The sequence below is a fragment of the Toxorhynchites rutilus genome, chromosome 2, assembly GCF_029784135.1.
Source record: "Toxorhynchites rutilus septentrionalis strain SRP chromosome 2, ASM2978413v1, whole genome shotgun sequence".
Taxonomy (NCBI): domain Eukaryota; kingdom Metazoa; phylum Arthropoda; class Insecta; order Diptera; family Culicidae; genus Toxorhynchites; species Toxorhynchites rutilus.
The window spans coordinates 143,602,723-143,622,171 of record NC_073745.1 but is presented as its reverse complement, the minus strand read 5'-3'; the positions used below and the strand labels follow the sequence as shown (position 1 = coordinate 143,622,171).

Here is a 19,449-nt window from a genome sequence, read left to right as displayed (position 1 = left end):
GCAGCCGATGAGCCAAAGCTTGTGAAAAAAATGGATTTCGTTTCCGAAATTATTGATTGTTTACTTTATATTTTATTTCTTGCATTCTTCCTTGAAAGTTGAGCTTTTTTTTCACATAGCATATCTAAAACTCAGAGATGAGATTTTATTTTGAAAAAATGACTTTTAAAAAATATCAGAACTTTTGAATTACTGGCTCGATTCAGGTGATAGACATGTAAAATTCAAGCCAATGAGCTAGTCTTTTTTTAAAAATATCACAATAGTTACCAAAAATGTAATTTTTCATTTGTCGATCAATTCGAATGCTATGATTTTTATAAAAAAGTGGGAATAACCCCAATGAAAAAAATAAATAAAACGGGTCTAATATTTTGCGATATGGAACAGAACTACAGTCTACTCTCCCTAACTCGATATCCAAAGGGACCATCGAGTTAGGGAGGTATCGAGATACAGAACATTTTTTCCTAATTTTTTTTTATGTCTCAAATTGTCATATATTAGGGTAAGTGTTCCAATTATGGTATGAATTTGAATTTTTGATTCATTCCCTTAAAGTGAAAAAACACCTTTCTCATATAAAAAAAAATATTTTTCCAGAATCTTTCAGGAGGTGATAAACGGTTATATTTCACGAAAAAATCCTTCTACGCATATGTTAGAATTTCAACGATGACAGACTTATAGAACTTTTTCTTTGTTTCGGATTCTGTTGGCTCAAACTGACCTTACATTGAAAAGTATGCTACGTAATCCGATTTTGTTGCTTTCATTTGAAAGATGAGAAAATTTAGCACAGGATATAGTAGTGGAACATCTAAATTAGTGGATTAAACATTTTTGAAGTGGAAAATTTAAAAGTTTTTTTTTATTTGTAATTATTAATTTTATCCTAAAGTTCATACTAAACTTGATTGTTTCTATCAATTGAATTAAAGCTCTCTAACCTCTCTACAATTTGTTCTTTGACGCCCAACTTCTATCTCTTTTAATTTCGCTGCAATATCGATATAAACAATTCCTGATGAAGATTCAATCAAAATCTTCAAAAATCGCGATTTTTAACCCACTGTACTTATAAAAGCCACTTAAATTTCACCTTAATGCTGAAAGGTTAATTTTTTTTCTTGAAATTATTCATATTTGAATTATATTCCGGACATATTCTTCAGGTTTGATTAAACGTTCAAATTAACATCTCAATAGAACTACTATCTTCAGCGTTTTTCTCAGGTTTTTCAACACTTTCCAGTATATCGGTATCTGGCATCAGATCACAGCAAATCACGTTTTGGTCCTTTTTGCACTAATTATTAAAAGACATTGAGCAATCGAACGGTATTGTACCGTCGACATCGCTCACGACACATTAATTATGCCAGCGGAATATCACTCCCGTCCATGTTGGTTGTGCTTTAAAGTTAGGATTTCCCAGTTTCTGGACAAATTCTCAAGCCATATCCCGAAGAATAGAAGAGGGGTAAATCATTTTGTCTAGCTTGACAAGACAAAAATTCATTGACCGCTCCAGCTTCTCGATTCTGACCAACCTTATATGCTTTTGGTCTATATACAATTTTCCATTCCGATTCCATTTTCACTTTAGTTTGATTAGTGTTGATACCGCACTTTGTGCAATACTGAAATTATTTGCAGCTTCAGACCCCTTCCGTCCATATTTTTCGACCTGCTCGATGATGCTCAAACCTTGCGCAATGGTTAGCGTTTTGTTTGTTCGCTTGAAAGGTTTCTCGTGGTTTTCCATACTTGAAAAGAAATTGTTTGATGACACGAACACTCCGTCTTCACTTTCAAGGGCAATTGAAATCTGAGGTAATAACGCACAAAAACATGTACGCGAAAATCAATCGAGTTAGGGAGGTGAAAATCCATGGAAAAATTAATCAAAACACATCGAGTAAGAGAGGCATCGAGTTAGGGAGGTATCGTGTTATGGAGAGAAGAATGCTTGTAAAATCGAAGGTATGGCTCCATCGAGTTAGGAAAAATATCGAGATACAGAACATCGAGTTAGGGAGAGTTGACTGTATTACTTTTCAAGAAAATCTGAGAACCACTTATAGATCATGGAATGGTTGTATATAAAGCTTTATTCACATCAAATTAAAAAAAAACGGTTTAGTAGAACTTGAGTTATCGCGTGCGCCATCTTGAAAAACTAGTTTCGAAAAAAAGCGTTGATAGTTTTTTCTCTAAACCGCCATTTTGGATTTTCATTTTTCACAAATAATTGTATTCTACTAGTCAAGTAATATATAAAAAAATATTGATGAGTATATATAAAAGAAATCCATTATTTTTGGGTGGAATTATAAACTATTTTTAATATGCTTCGGATTGTCCGCTTTGAATCAAACATTTACCGTTTTGTAGACATTCTAAGGGTAGCTTCATAATGTCTCTATCAGAGAAGTCTTGGTCCTTATAGGCGATAAACTCTAGCAATAGATTATTCATCCCAATTTTTTATCACTCTGGAAATTTTGCAATGGGAGGAAAAGGTGGTAATCACTTGATGCTGGGTCCGGACTATATGGTGGATGCATAAAAACATCCCAATCAAGCTCTCGGAAATCTGTGGCCTTGCGTTATCCTGATGGAACACAAAACCTCTTCTGTTAGTCAGTTTTGAACGTTTCTGACCAATCGCTAGCTTCAAACGGTTCAATTTTTGACAGTACAGATGTCAATTTAGTATATTTCACTAAAATAAAAATTAAAAATTAATGAAAAAAATAAAAAAATAAATTAAGTAGCACCTATCTTACTGTTGCAGTATCGATACCATACACACTAATCGCAATTTCAACGGCCTGGCTTGTATTTTCGAATTTATAAAAGCAAAAGTGTAAAATGTACCGAATTTTCTCTTTGTTAACCTCCATTGTTAACACCCTGTAACTCACAACTGAATGGACCAAACAAAAACAGTGTGAAATGTCACCTTTGCAACGAGCCTATACCTGAAATTGTATGATCGATATTACGCGAGATATTGATCACTGGAGCCGGCTATCGAGAAAATAATGGATAACCTTTTCCCCTACCTAATATATATGACGCCATTTTGTGGTGGCGGCCAATTTGTATTTACATTTTTCATAAACAACTGTATTCTACTAGTCGAGCCCTTTCAGTTGATACCTATATTGATGTGGTTTTGACAAAATATGTAACCCGCCATTTTGTATCGGCCGCCATCTTGGATTTTCAAGATCATGAAATACGCAATTTTATAGTGCCTGCAGAGATAAAGGTGTGTTCCAAATTTCAGATCAATCGGTCAACAGGAAGGGTGTCAAATTTCTATTAATGTGGGGCAAAGCTACAGACATGTTACAAACATGCAAACAGGACAAGCTAAATAAAACCGTTTAAAAAGTGACGCAAGTAATACTACGTTGAGACGGCGAAGATCCAACGTTAGAGCCAATAAAAAAATCGTCTTCTAAAAAATACAGGAAGCTAGAATTGGGATTTAGATTTAGAATTAGGATTTAGAAGATCGATATTTTTTCATTATTATAAATCCAATACAGGTCGGACTCGATTATATATAGTCGACCATTCTTTTTCAACAATTATTTTCAAATCCTATACATAATCGAATCTCAAGAAAACTATTTTTTCATTAATGTATGAATGTCAAACATTAACAGAAAAATAGCTTTTTTGTGATTCGATTATGTATTGGATTCGAAAATTACCGTTGAAAGTGAAATTGCGATTATATATAATCGAGTACGACTTTTAATCGGTTTCGACAAAATCGCATACGTATGACATCACATACGTATCACACGGTTGGCCAGTTGTTGAATTTTTAATAATGACTTTTCAATTAATTTATTTAATTAAATAAATGATTCCATGACGGCACAAGAATAATGCCTTAGAGAATGCTTATTTTTAAGACTTCATCATTTTTGGTGTGACCTTCATGCTGAGGAACAAAAGAAAATGCTTTTGATGTTTGAATAGTAATATGAAATGTTTATCCTCCGTTTAAAGAGTAGGTAGATATTCTCTGAATCAAACCCTACGCCTAAATCAGAAAAACCCCTCCGACCCACTTTTGACAGTTAATATTGTTCAAAGAAGTGAGTTTTCAGCTAAAACCAAAAACACCTGTCTTTGTTTTTCTTCCTGAAAATCAAGATATTCGTAACCTGGGTAGATTTGTTAGTGATAGTTCGGCTGCACTTATAAGAATTTCGAACATAAAAAATGAAATATAAAGCCAAAAGTTAATTAGGACTCTAATGGTAAAGAAAGTATTGAAAAAAATAAGGTGGAACCTCGATTATCCGCTAGCGGATGATCCGCGGTGTGGACTATCCGCGATTGCGAGTTCCCTAGTAATTCTATAAACCTTCCCGAAATTTGTCAGTGAGTGGTAGAATCTTGCTTTTTTGTTTTGAACATGGCTTTCACTTTATCTGATCACTGATGTACACGACCTTACAGATGGATAGTTCAATAATTTCTGTATTGATAAAACATAGTTTTCATGCTAAAATATCTTTTTTTCTTGTTTGTACCTCATTTTTAGGCCTTTATTGCATTATCCACGATTTTAGTTATACGCGGTATTCTAGCCAGACTATTTCGCGGGAAATCGGGGCCCTAGTGTATGTATGATGGCATAGAAAATATCACCATTGGATGAATTTATATTGAATCGAATGTTTAAGAATATTCCGGAAAACAACAGTGGGAATTCCGCTCACTGTAATTGTTTTCTGTATATCATTACATCATACAAATTTTGATTATCATGCAGTAGGAATTTCTACGCAAAAATTAAAACAATGGTTCTAGTGCAACGAAAAAACATTTTTTTAAATAGACTTACAAATGAAGATTTTCCCAGGCTTCTCAGTTAAGAAGTACGTTTTAGGGAAACATTCCGGTCTGCACAAAGGCAAGCGAGTACAAAAGTACTCAACACCAAAGAATACCACCGACTTACATGTATTTGCAAAGCGGATTCCCTCAGGCACATTAATTTTTAAGTCGGTGTTAGGGAAACACAGCTCAGTGGGAAAAATACCCCCGACTTGCATATATATTTGCAAAGCGGATTCGCCCAGGCACATTGGTTTTGAAGTCCGTGTAAGGGAAACACATCTCGGTGGGAATAAAAATATCCCCGACTTGCATGTATATTTGCCAAGCGGATTTCCACAGGTACATCGACTTTGAAGCATGTGTTGGGAAAACCGTAAATCGGGCCAATCAAAACTTGGGAATGAGGGCGTTTAGATAACGTTTGACATTTATGCAAACATCTTTCCGATCTGTTAAGAAATGTTCGAGTTATAAGCATTCGAAATACGGGTACAGTTAGCACACAAATCGGCAGAACAAATGTATGGGAAAAAGGAAGTTCTTCCGGTTTTCACGAATTTAAAGCATTTAGAGATTAGCGAATTGTAATGTATAGCATATCAAACAAATCTTAGAGAATTTCTGATTCGATTGGTATGCAAATCATGAGAATTCGTTCACAGTGAAAATAGTTATTAACGTTAATTCTATTTCATAAAAACGTGACCTGCTTTCTGATTTGACACTCTTCCTGAAATACGCGGTTCTACGTCAAAACTGCATGATCTTACAAAGTAGATCCTAAATAGAACACTTACAGTGAAAACTTTATCAACTTGTTGCATTTTCAACGAATTTAAACGAAATTTTACGCCGGTGCTCTTAAATCGTGATTTTTCTACATAAAACATTACTCCCGAATTAATATCGTATTAGTATCGTACATTTTTAGCAGTCCAAAAAAAATGGAGTATTTCCAGATACCTTTAGAAGTCAAAATATAGAAATCATATTCCAAGTGCGGCGAAAAAAATATTTTTTGTGGGTAGCAATATATTTGCCACGACCTTAGGGTTAAAAAATGCTCTCCGTTTTACTCTCAGCAAAAAAATTATAGGAGGTTGTGTCCAAGATACGACCGCATTTTTGACGAAGAAATACGCTGTTATATTATAAAAGTCGTTTGTTTAAACCTTCGGATATTATTCTATAATGCTGTGAAGTTTTAGAAACAACTGCTTAATAGAACAATCTCTGAAATGTTTTTTTCATTGTAGAATCAGTTGACAATAATTGACTGATGATTCATTTTTGCCTTCACAGAACAATACACTAGCTGATCGTATGTCGCAATTTATTTCATGTCAATGCATTGAAAATTTACCTCGAATGCTTTTCCGGTGGCCTTTTTCGCAATTGACATAGACTCGGTTACAGTCGATTATATCAATATATCCTTGGCACCGCGAGAAAACAACAACAATGACAACACTTGCGAGTATCAAATTTCATGATACATGTTATTTAGTATTGCCTCAGTGAAATTGCACCTCCAGCCATCGTTCGTAAAACGTAAAGCAAGCGCCAAACAAGCGTTCGCCATAGCATGCATACAGAGCCATACATTGGTGGCTTGAAACTACTAGGAATATAAACACTTCTCATCATTTTGCGCTATTCTCAAAAGAAACACTTCTGTTTTTATTACTGGCCTCGAAAAAAGTTGCATTACTTTCTCATACTCGAGATAAGCGCAGCTGTAACCCTTAGTGGAGGAAGTTTTGCTACTGGCAAACGTAACCTAATCACATACAAAATTCCAGAACGACATTCACTTTCTTGGTGATTAAACAAGCGAAATAAACTCTTTTTTTAATATCAACAACCTCGAAAACAGTAGCATTGCTTCATTATGACTAGACTAGACTAGTGCAAATGCAATCCTAGTTGTAGGCAGTTTTACGACTGGCACGCGGACCCAAATAACTTGTAACATTCCAGTACGACATTCAAGATACTTGGTACAATCTTAACGCCTGCTTCGCCATAACGTCAGCTTAATACATTCATGCAATGTCAAAAACACCATCGAAGCCCTTATGATGACGGAAAACAAACAATGTTCACTGCTTGGAAAAAGACTGAATTATGCCACACAGCTTGTACTCTGCTGTAACACCCATCGATGCGAATTCGTTGATGAGTTTGTCAAGAGCAACCGCCTTCACCACCAGCGGGGGGAGCTTGTTGCTGTCTGTGTAACGGTGTTTACATTTTCGACCAACGCGCCTAAGTCGCCTACTTCGCTGTTGTTCGAGGCGAAGGCTCGGTTCAGTGCAAGCGCTTTTCACTGCATCAACATCACGTGCATCATCTGATGACGCTTGCCTCGAAATACTATTGCCCCTGGCAATGCGTTCGTTTTTTGCAGGGCTCGAGCCAGCTTTCCTCTTCTTTTTGCTCATCACACACTATGCGAGCGTCCAATTTATGACGCGAAAAAAACACACGATACGAATAACGCGAAAAACGAACTGGAAAAACCACACGACGATATCCAAGTTGAATTACCACTGGTGGGGTCCAATCTTAGATCAAAGCGCAGCAAAAGCAAAGTGAACTGGATTGCTCAACAGTCCGATGCCGAATGAAAGTTTGCCTCAGCGAGATCCACTATTTATACTCTAGGCAAGTATTCCCCTTCATTCTTCTTCTTTTCCTTTGTACACAGTGACTTTATATCCTACGATTTCCCCTCCGTTGCTCGTCGATAAGTTGCTCGTTATTGATAGCTTTGTTCGGGAAAGCACACAAATGGACTGAACAAATGCATGGGAAAATAGAAACGCTTAAAGTTTTCATGAAATTTAACCATTTACAAATAAAGAGATTCTAATGTATAGCATATTAAACAAATCTTATGGAATTTCCGATTCGTTTAGTATGTAAATCGCCAAAATCCGTTCGCGGCAAAAATAGTTATTAACGTTAACTTTATTTCATAAAAAACGTGACCTGTTTTCTGATTTGGCACCCTTAATGAAAGACGTAGTTCTACGTCAAAAACTCTCTTCCATGTATACTCCAATATAATTTTATGATGTATTGGAGAAGTGTGTAATACGCACCCTCTAAGCGAGAATGGATTTATCTTGACCGTGTTCATAATTATGCATTTATAACAACATATAAAAGCACAAAAATTTAAGTTATTTTAATTTAAGTAAAATTTAGTAAAAACTGAAATAAAAGTAAAATTTAAGAAAACTGAAATGGTCGTTTTTTCTAGGAAGCACGAACCCGCCCAATTCCAGCTTCACCTATCCGGCAAAACGATCCAACACTCTATGTTTTTTAAATACCTGGGTGTATATTTTGATTCTAAGTATACCTGGGGGAGACACATTGCGTATTTGAAACAGAAATGCCAGCAAAGAATCAATTTTCTCCAAACAATTACCGGAACATGGTGGGGTGCCCATCCAGGACACCTCATTCAGTTGTACAAAACAACGATATTATCAGTGTTAGAATATGGCAGTTTTTGCTTCCGATCAGCTGCCAGGATTCATATTCTCAAGCTGGAGAGAATACAATATCGTTGCTTGCGTATAGCCATGGGGTGTTTGCATTCGACACATACGATGAGTCTCGAAGTTTTGGCAGGAGTACCCCCGCTTACTCTTCGGTTCACAGAATTATCCTCCAGATTTCTCATCCGTTGCAAGATCATGAATCCATTGGTGATTGATAACTTCGAAAATCTACTCCAACTCACTCCTCAGTCAAGTTTTATGTCTTTATACCATGAGTACCTTACCCACAACGTGCACCCTTCACCAGGCATCTCCAACCAAGTTTGCTTCCCTTACTTCTGCAATTCCTCTGTCATTTTTGATCTGTCCATGCGACAAAAAATCCATGGAATCCCAGATCACCTACGCTCCAATTCTATTCCGCCGATATTTTCGGCAGAATATGGGAAAGTTGGATCTGATAAAATGTTCTTTACTGACGGTTCATTCATAAACGGGTCCACTGGCTTCGGCATCTTCAATGAAAATTCCAGTGCCTCTTTCAAACTCAAAGATCCTTGTTCCGTGTATGTCGCTGAACTGGGTGCGATATATTACGCATTAGGGATCATTGAAACATTGCCCATCGACCACTATTTTATTTTTTCAGACAGTCTCAGCTCAATAGAGACAATCCGCTCAACGGGGATAAACGTTCATCTTATTTCCTAACAACAACTATTGAGTGTTTTGGTCGAAAAATTATTCAAGATTACCTCAGCATGGGTTCCCTCTCATTGCTCGATTCCGGGGAATGAGAAAGCGGACTCGCTAGCTAAGGTGGGTGCTTTAGAAGGCACACTTTTTGAAAGACAAATTGCTTATAATGAATTTTTCCACATTCCTCGTCAGTATACGCTCGTAAGTTGGCAGCGCATGTGGAGTGGTGATGAGTTCGGTCGTTGGTTACACACGATTATCCCTAAGGTCTCGACGAGTGCATGGTTCAAGGGATTGAATGTAGGTCGTGATTTCATTCGCGTGATATCTCGGCTTATGTCCAATCACTACAACCTAAACGCGCATCTCTATCGCATTGGGCTCGCAGCAAACAATCTTTGTGATTGTGGCAATGGCTACCACGACATCGAGCATGTTGTCTGGTCGTGTATCCGGTTCCATGCTGCTCGCTCTCAGCTCTCTAGAGCACTGAGAGCACAAGGCAGAAAATCGGATATCCCCGTCCGGGATATCTTAGGTAGCCAGGATCCTGATCTTCTGCTTCATCTATACCTGTTCCTCAGAAACGCCGATGTCAACGTTTAATGATGTTTCCTTCGTTGTGTCCCCGTTTCATATCCCTCCTATCCAAACGATAAACTTTTACTTAGTCGCGGCAATACATACACACACTCTTTACAGATGCACGGGCCAAAGGTTGTGCAGTCCACTGATCATTCAACAAGAGCCAAAGGTTGTACCGCTCATGACAACTCTATACGAGCTGATGATTGCGCCGGCTAGTGACCATTCTATCCTGGATTCCTCGAGTCGAGAAAGACGCACCACGCTAGATATGGGGTACAGAATAGGGGGGCGTTGCTGATTAATGGTCAGCTGCATCCCAATCGGAGGTATCCCGTGTCGGGCACACGTACAGAGCATCGAAGACTGCAACATACCAATTATGAGAACACTTGTAATACTAACCTCGAGCCAACCGCGAGTAATCGGTTACATATTACTAACATAGTTGTAAGCAAACATTGTAGAAATATTGAACTCCCGGCCCCGATAGGCTGACGCCATATGAGCCTTAATAAAATATATATTTTGGATAAAAAAAAAAATTAAGTTTCATCTTTACCTCTAAAAGTTACTTGGTTCCATTAATTTAAATGTTTTACAACTGCACTCTACGCAAAATTTTGTTATCTTTTAAATGAGTAGCATAATTATTCTAAGGAGCGTACTTTCTAAATTAGAGTCAGTTCAAGTGTTAAATAAAAAATGAGATTTTTTCAATACCATTCAGTAACTCAAATAAAGAGCGTAAAATTTTCTTTCTCCAAACAAATTGCTCTTTGGGCTCCCTAGAAACAGTAGGCATGTTTGGTTTTGCTAGTTTGAATTTAGTCAAAGCAAAGATGGCGTCGAAACAGCACGTGCTCCGCGAACACATTGTACGGTTCTACGAAACGCATTTCCAGCAAGGAAAAAAGTTCACGATGGCACATTTTAAGGAAGAAAATGTACCTGTCAGTACGGTATATCGTATCCTGGGTTCCCTGAACGTAGAGCGGAAGGTCGGAAGTGGTCGTCCGATGACGATAATGACGAAGCAGAGGAAGACATCGTTAAAGAATCTGTTTGACAACAAGGACGCAACCAGCCTGCGTGACGCCGGTCGGAAATATGACTGCTCCCACGTATTGATCCATCGGACCCTCAAGATGGAAGGAATCGTCTGCAGGAAGAAGACGAGGTCGCCGGAGTACACGGAGGAGCAGATTGAGACGGTTAAATCACAGTGTCGGTGGATGACCAAAAAATACCGCCGGACGTCTTTCGTTCTGGACGACGAAAGCTATTTTCCGCTGTCCAAAACGCATATTCCAGGAAATGATAATTACTACTCCAGCGACAAGTCATCCACACCGCCTGAAGTGAAATACAAGTCCAAGCACATGTTTGAAAAAAAGTTATGTTGTACATCGCCATTTCCGACCGGGGCATTTCAAAGTTTTGGTTTAAGCCGAGCGGTCTGGCAATCAACCAACAAATCTATCGAGAAGAGTGCCTCAATAAAATCCTGCTGCCGTTCCTGAACGAGCATCACGCGGATGGGAAGTACGTCTTCTGGCCGGACAAGGCGTCTTCCCATTACGCCAAGAAGACGCTGGCGTATCTTGAGGAGAAAAAGATACCGTTCGTGCCGAAAGATCGTAACCCAACAAACTTGCCCCAGTGCCGCCCAATAGAGGATTTATTTGGCTCACTCAGTGCCCTAGTGTATAAAAATAATTGGAGGGCCAAGGACACGAAGCAACTGACTACAAGAATCCGGAATTGTATCCGGAAAATGGACGTAAGTGCCGTACAACGTTCTTGTGAGAGCATCGCGACAAAGTTGGGTCGAACAGCAGACCACGGCCCTTACTCAAACATTCACTGACATTTTTTTGAAGAAAATACATTATGTTATTTATAAAAAAAATACTGAAATCAATGAATATAAAAACAAAATGTTTCTATATGTGATTAAAAAAATTCTCATTTTTTATTTAACACCCGTTAAAATTCGACTCAAGAAAAGATCAACAACTCTAGTTGAGAATAGACCAAATGCGTAAAATTTTTTCATCAAATATGATCCTATATCACCCCCTGAAATATTCCGAATCAGCCACCTAATTCCACGTGTATTTCAGGTATATCAGAACACTAGTGGTTGTATTTAAAAAAATATTCTTCCTGTCCACGTGGACACGATCTATACCCCCTCCCCCTCTCCGTGGACAAGCGTGGACATTGTCTTACCCCCTACCCCCCTAAAGTTGTCACGTGGTATGCGGACAGTCCCTAAGCTGATGCGGAAAGTATCAAATCGAGAAGGAAATGAATCTTTTCTTACCGTTTTCTTCATCTGAGATCTGGGACTGGGAACTCGACGCAATAAATATGACTTACAATTATCGCATCTGAATCGGTTGCAAGCGATCCTTAGAAACCTTAAAAACCTTATAGGAATGATGTAGAAAATTACATCGGAAATCGCTTCAAAGGAAATTATTTTTCTTATTTTTTTAAAGCATGTTACAAATGTAAAACTTGCATGGTAGGATTCTATCATTGACTAGTACGATTGCCTATAACCATTGCATTTCTATTCTTGCTGGTTTACGAGAAAATCAGGCGGATCAAATTGCCCGACAGGCGCGTTTTAGACTCATCTCCTCTAGCGTAATATTTGGAATGTTTGACATCGTTTGGTTTTTTTGCTCCATACATACAAACAATTCAACACTCTAGAAACATAAGCTTTTATTTGTGCATTTTACCCTGTGACACACGAAATAACATTTATTCTGCCAAGGATGACATCTTCGCTGCCAACGCTAGTTTGGGTCTAGCTACGTATTAACTGTCAATATTATTCTCATTAAGTCAATAGAAGAGAATCAAATGTGCAGAAAAAACATACAATATATTCGACAATATAAGAGAAGAAAGATAAAATTAATTTATGCCCTTAGAAATTTATGGAATTGAAATATGATTAAATGACACAATCGTCGCACCTAAAACCCAAACAAACTGTACAATATCTACCACGAAGAAACCAGCGACGCCCTAATTGCAGTTGTCGATTTGATCTCGTTGTGTGAGGACGTGCTTTCAAATCTCTGAATCACATTGTTTTCAACCTTAAGCGTATCATCGGCTTAGCCACTTGGTGGCTGTTTTTTCCTTTTTCTTCTCTAAGGGAAGTGTTACAATGGATGACGGACTTGTAAAGAATACTCTGGCTTTCCGGTTCCCTATGGGAGCAATAGCACCAACCTTGGTGGAAGTGGCGAGATTTGTGAAAGATCTCGATGCAGATTTGGACACAATTGAAACAACCTACAAGATATCGGAAGATAGATGTGTTTGTGTGAAGTTTAAATCACATGATGCGATGCAAGATGCTCTGACCCAAAACTCGGAAATCCAGATCTTTCAATATTCCAAAGGCGAAAGAGTTGAGATCAAAATGACCGTCGCAGGAAACATCACTAAATATGTGCGCATTTTTGATTTGCCGCCGGAGATTCCAGACTCTGAAATTTCTGCTGCGCTGAGTAAGTACGGAATTGTGAAACGAATGGTTAGAGAAAAATTTCCAGCAGATCTGGGTCTGAATATGTTTACCGGTGTACGGGGAGTATACTTAGAAATCAAAAGAGAGGTTCCAGCTATACTCCATATCCGTAATAGGAAGGGGAGAGTCTATTACGAAGGACTGAAGCAGAAATGTTTCCGATGTAAGGAGGAAGGTCATATGAAGGTCAATTGTCCGCAGAAAGGTAACAAAACTGTTGCATCGCGTTTGGATAACAGTACGATAGATCAACTAGGAAGCAGAAGTTCCGACATGCTGACACAAGAGAACTTCGAGAGACGAGAAGTAGAACATCCATCGGCACCGCTTGAATTACCAAGCTATTCGGCAGTGGTAAGTGGTTCCAAGCCGCAGAACATTCAAGGGAAAATGGTCAAGCTTGTATCCGATCGTAACAAAACTGCCTCGTCACTATCAACGGCTGAGGGTGGTGAACAAATGGATACCGTCGAATTGGGAGCTGGAAAGTCTGCCGTGAAACGGCAGCACTCCGCCGGAGATTCGGGTGATACCGACGAAGATTTTCTGCCTGGGTTTACCAAAGGGGAGGCAAACCGAAAATCATCCCGTATGTTGAAAAAAGTGATGACCCCGCTTGAAGTAATCTCGAGCGGTCCCAAGAAGTCAGATAAAAACAAAAGAAGCTGTAGTAAATAGACAGTATGCGCAAGTTGAGGTTATGTTATCAGTCACATGGTTCGAATCACGTGTTTGGTGTGAAAGTGTTGGTTATTTCTTATGAAAAGGGTATTGAGTGTATTGAGTTCCCAGTAAAGTGAGATACAAGTAGTTGTAATGAATTTTGTTCGGATAATTGCGACGATTAACATAAACGCTATTGCTATCCAAGCGAAGAAAATGATGTTGAAAGAATTCCTGGTGAAGAATGACATTGACGTTGCATTTCTACAAGAGGTTCATTTCGATGATTTTTCATTCATACAAACTCATGAAGCCTTTGTGAATATTGGAATGACTAACAAGGGTACTGCAATTCTGGTACGGAGGACTTTGGAATATAACCATTTATTGATGGACCCGGGGGGACGTATTATATCTGTTTCGGTAGATGGATTAAATTTAGTGAATGTGTACGGTCACTCTGGTTCACAATACAGAGCTGACAGGGACGCTATGTTTACGGATTCTATTGCTGCACATTTCAACAAGCCGGGAACTGTATGCAACATCCTCGCAGGTGATTTTAATTGTGTTTTATGTCCTGAGGACTGCAAGGGAAAAATGTATAATTTTTCAAGTGGTTTGAGGTCAGCCGTGCAATCTCTTGAGCTTCAGGACGTGGCGAATGCGCATAAAAAACCGCAACGAGAGTATACTTTCTTTCGAGGTGATTCGGCGTCTAGATTAGATCGTGTCTATGTATCAAAGAAGTTTAGCTCAAATATAACCAAATTTGTTACAATTCCTGTCGCTTTCTCAGACCACCATGCCGTAGTAGTGCAGTACAGAATATCAGCAGATCAACGTTCTATGGTGTTTGGTCGGGGGTACTGGAAGATAAACGATCATTTGTTAAATGATCCAATCGTTCAGGATCAGTTTATGAATGAATATTTAAAATTGAAAGAGAGAAGGAAATTCAGTGATAGCTTCAGTGAATGGTGGTCATATGATGTGAAACGAAAGATTAAACAATTTTATAAACAAAAGGCGTTCGAGTTTAATGATGCGATTAGGCGCAGGAAGGACGTGTGGAATACGAAGTTGAAACAATTAAGCGACAGGCAAAGAAGCGGTGAACAGCTATCTGAAGAAATAAGTATTGTGAAGGCAAAAATCTTGGAAATTGAAGAAGACAGATTGACAAGCTATGCTAGACGTTTACAGCCATTATCCTTGATGGAGAATGAAAAACTTGGACTTTATCATGTGTCAAAAATAAATAAACGGAAGTTGAACCCAAATTCCTTAACATTGAAAGGAAGTAATGGAATGATTACAAATCAAAGTGAATTGAAAAAAACAGTATTTGACCATTACCAAAGCTTGTTTAGAGAAAATTCAATTGTGAATACTGATTGCGCTGCTTTGAACTATGTGAGGAAGTCCTTTGATCCTGTCACGAGAGGAAAAATGATAGAACGAATCAGTGAAGAAGAGCTATTGAAAACAATAAAAGATGCAACGAAAAAGAAATCTCCCGGTCCAGATGGAATTACCTACGAATTTTACATGCTTCATTTTGATTTAGTGAAACAAGAACTTCTACGGTTGTTCAACGGTTTTTTGGATAATTCGATGGTACCAATGGAAAACTTTTCGAGTGGAATCGTTACCCTTATACCGAAATTTGGGAAATCGAAAGACCTTGAAGACTTTAGGCCAATCAGTCTTTTAAACACAGACTATAAGATTTTTACCAAGCTCATAGCTAATCGTATTTCGGAAGGTATGCATGAAGTTATTGAAGAAGGCCAAACAGCAGTAGTAAAGGGGCAATCGTGTATAGATAACTTGGATGTGATACGTACTTTAGTGATCAAAGCGCAGCAATCTAAAATAATGAAATTTGCATTACTGAGTCTTGACCTAGAGAAAGCTTTTGATGTTGTTAATCACGATCGTTTGTGGGAAATTCTTAAGAAGTTTGGTTTGCCAGAGCAAGTTATCACAATTATACGAAAGTTTTATTCTAGTGCTTCTTCGAAAATTATAGTGAATGGCTACTTAACCAATGATATAAAGATAGATAGATCGGTGCGTCAAGGGTGTCCACTATCCATGACACTTTTTGTGATGTATATTGAGCCTTTAATAAGGCAAATTTATGCCGCGTTGAGAGGTATTTTAATTCAAACTCGGTTCATCAAATTAAGAGCATTCGCTGACGACTTGACAATTGTAATTAGAAACAATGATGAATTCGATACCGTTTTGAAGATTATTAGTGATTACTCCATTAGCGCTAGAATAAATCTGAATTTTAAAAAATCTGGATATCTTAGGTTCAACAATTGTAATATTGGGCCACAAATGGTGGCGGAATGCAAAGAATTAAAAATTTTAGGTTTGTTAGTCACAATTTCATGGAAGGAAATGGTTGAAATCAACTTCAGGAAACTGATAAATAGCATAAAGTTTTCCATTCACTTATTTTCGGCACGTAGGTTAAATTTATTGGAAAAAGTTATAGTTTCAAATAATTTCTTATTATCTAAACTATGGTACATATCCCAGGTAATTCCGCCAAATAATAAGCAAATAGCAGAAATTAAAATGATTACAGGACAATTTCTGTGGAGTCATCATACAATGTTCAGAGTTCATCGAGATCAGTTGTATTTGGACGCCACGCAAGGTGGATTGAATTTGATTGACCCTGAAACGCAATGTCAATCCTTATGTATAAGAAATTTAATTTACAAAAGCGGAAAAAAGATAGATCATCCTCTAATTAGATTGAATAGCTGGAAAAATGTAACAAGTAATACTAAAAAAACATTAAACCTCGCCTCAACGATTAAGACAATGGACCATATAAGAACGAATAAGGCAATCTATAATTTTCTACTTACAAAGAAAGCAATTGAAGTAAAAATCGAGCAAAAATTTCCGAATCTTCCATGGGAAGTTATTTGGGAAAATGTATCCAAGAACTTTATATCTACTCAGGCGAGGTCATTATTGTATGAAGTATTCAATGATTCGTTTCCTAACAGAGTTAAAATGAAAAATCATAATTTTGCTAATGTTGAAAATAATCTATGTGATGTTTGTGGTGAGGAAGATACAAATTTTCATAGAATCAAAGAATGTAAATTTTCGAGGAATGTATGGAAATGGATGTCGAACATTGTCAAAACGGAACTGCAACAAGTCTTAGATTCACCGGAAGATATGCTATACAAAGGAATCAAAAAGAAAAACTTTAAAGCAAAAAGTGCATTATGGCTAGTAGCAGAAACAATTTTTTACAATATGAATAATTATAAAAATGCCAACCTATTTTGTTTCAAAAAGCATATTAGAGAGAGAAGATGGGATAACAAGAAGATATTTGAAAAACACTTTAACAAATTTCTTAATTTTTGTTAAGGATGGAAAATATGGATAGATGATTTTGAACTTAACATTAACATCATGATTGTATGGGTAATACAATTGAATGTATGCATCTCTAAGTTAAGTTTGTAAACTAATATATGTAAATAAAAAAAAAAAAAAAAAAAAAAAATTGCCTAATCAAGCTGATTACCCAAAAACTTGGCTAAACAATTTAAAACGAATCAAATATTCATAGCACCCTACAAGCGAAACAACTCCAGCATCTTCACCAACAAATCAAATTCCAACTAAGTAACTCAGTACCCTCGCACTTGTTTTCCTCTCCCCAGATAACCAGCCTCTCGCCGTCGACTTCCTACATCTTCGTGGTTAGGGCGGAAAACGCTCAGGGCTACTCCGCCCCTTCGCCGCTGTCCAACGTGATCCGTACGCTATCCGGCGACGATGGCGTCACGATGCCGGAAGAGCTGGAAGCCGCCCGGATGGTCCTCAACGGCAAGGTAAGGAACCGTTAGCGGGGACAAGCCTTCGTTGTAATTTATACTTGCACGCTTGCACGCGGGTGGAAAATTTCCAATCAATTTTGTGTCGAAAATGAACAGACTTTCTTCCCCGTTCCCCGTTGGTAAGCGCGCGATTCGCGGCTGGATTGAGGTTGATATTTCATCCGGCCGACGGCGGCTGTGGCGGAAGATGAAACTTTGGAAACTAGCCCCGAACAGGATGCCAGGGCCGATCAAGACAGCGTGGAGCATCAATTAGATTAAGGGTGGTAGTTTTTCACGTCTTATCGTGGCTTAGGGGGCGAAATGGAGCAGAATGGCTGAAACGAGAGGAAAAAGTTAGTCTCGGTGAATTATTCCCTTCTTATGCTAATGAAATCTAATGCAAGTCAAGAAGCGTTGGCAAGTCCCGACAAAAAAAAGTTGAATAGCTTGGGTAAGTTTTATCAGACAGTGAGGCGGAGAGACCATTTCTCTTTTCCTCGTTCGACATTATTATTCAGATAATTTATATCAGCCGGAACGAGGAAAGAATTAGACGAATTAAAAGAAGATAAATTCCCCCGGAAGCGGGGATTACATTCTAAGCACAATGCAGAAGATGGGTGATGGAAACGTTGATACGAGCCACGAGGAATTTCTGGGATTTATTTCGGCTTTGCGATAATTAAATCCGGGAAATAAATGACTCTAGTCAGCCAAAGCCATGCAGGCTTGTTGTTGTTTGGATTGTATACAAAATGTGAATCGAAAATATTTAATTAGATCAAAAACAGACAACCAAATCATGAATGGCGATCAACTGTACTTCATGTCAACCATAAATTCCATCGCATTCGATAGCGAATGTTGTGTATCGAACAGACGGTGCATTCGTCGGTCGAAGCTAATTAAGCCACAAAATCAATCTCATTCAAATAAATTTCAATTAGCTGAGAGATACAATCATATTTCCGTCACATCCACATCCTATGCGATTGAAAATAAACTGCACTGCATTTAAATGGTGCGTCTAATCAATCCGTGATGAATTATCAATACCTCAATCCTTCGAAATGGTGACCATTGTTTTCTGTTGATATTTGCAAAATTTATGTCTCAAAATTCATCTCCAATTAATCCCTTGAATATTTTCATAATTCCACCTCCTATGCGCGTGAACAGATTCTGGAACTGGTGGATTTGGTCGCCATGAGCTCAACCTCGGTTCGGCTCGAGTGGCAGCTGCACATCTCCAGCACCGAGGAGTACATCGAGGGACTGTACGTGCGCTACCGGGACTTGGGATCCAGCTCGCAGAAGTACAGCATGTTGACGATACCGAACAATGCCGCCGAAACGCACATCATCACCAACTTGAACAAGTACACCCGTTACGAGTTCTTCCTGACGCCGTACTTTAAAAACGTGGAGGGTCAACCGAGCAACTCGAAGGTGGTGCAGACAATGGAGGATGCCCCAACGGCGGCACCGATCAACATTCAAACGGGAATGTTGAATCTAACGGCCGGCTGGGTCAAGTGGTCACCGCCACCGGCCGAGCACCAGAACGGGGTGCTGCTGGGGTACAAGATACAGGTAAGGGTTATGACTGCTCTTACTGATTTTTGTGAACCACGAAAACCACGAACCTCCATCAGAGTGATTGTATGGAGGGAACGCGTGG

General features: G+C 38.4%; 1 protein-coding gene across 8 annotated transcripts in view; it reads left to right on the top strand.

Annotated features, from left to right (window-relative positions):
* The window catches only part of LOC129771795 (protein sax-3), a 561,419-nt gene that overhangs the window by 522,929 nt on the left and 19,041 nt on the right, over positions 1-19,449 (top strand). For all 8 annotated transcript variants that reach the window (XM_055775833.1, XM_055775832.1, XM_055775837.1 and 5 more), the window contains 2 exons: positions 17,610-17,780; positions 18,948-19,361. In XM_055775833.1, the coding sequence (XP_055631808.1) occupies positions 17,610-17,780; positions 18,948-19,361 (585 nt within the window). The remainder of the gene's footprint in view (positions 1-17,609; positions 17,781-18,947; positions 19,362-19,449) is intronic.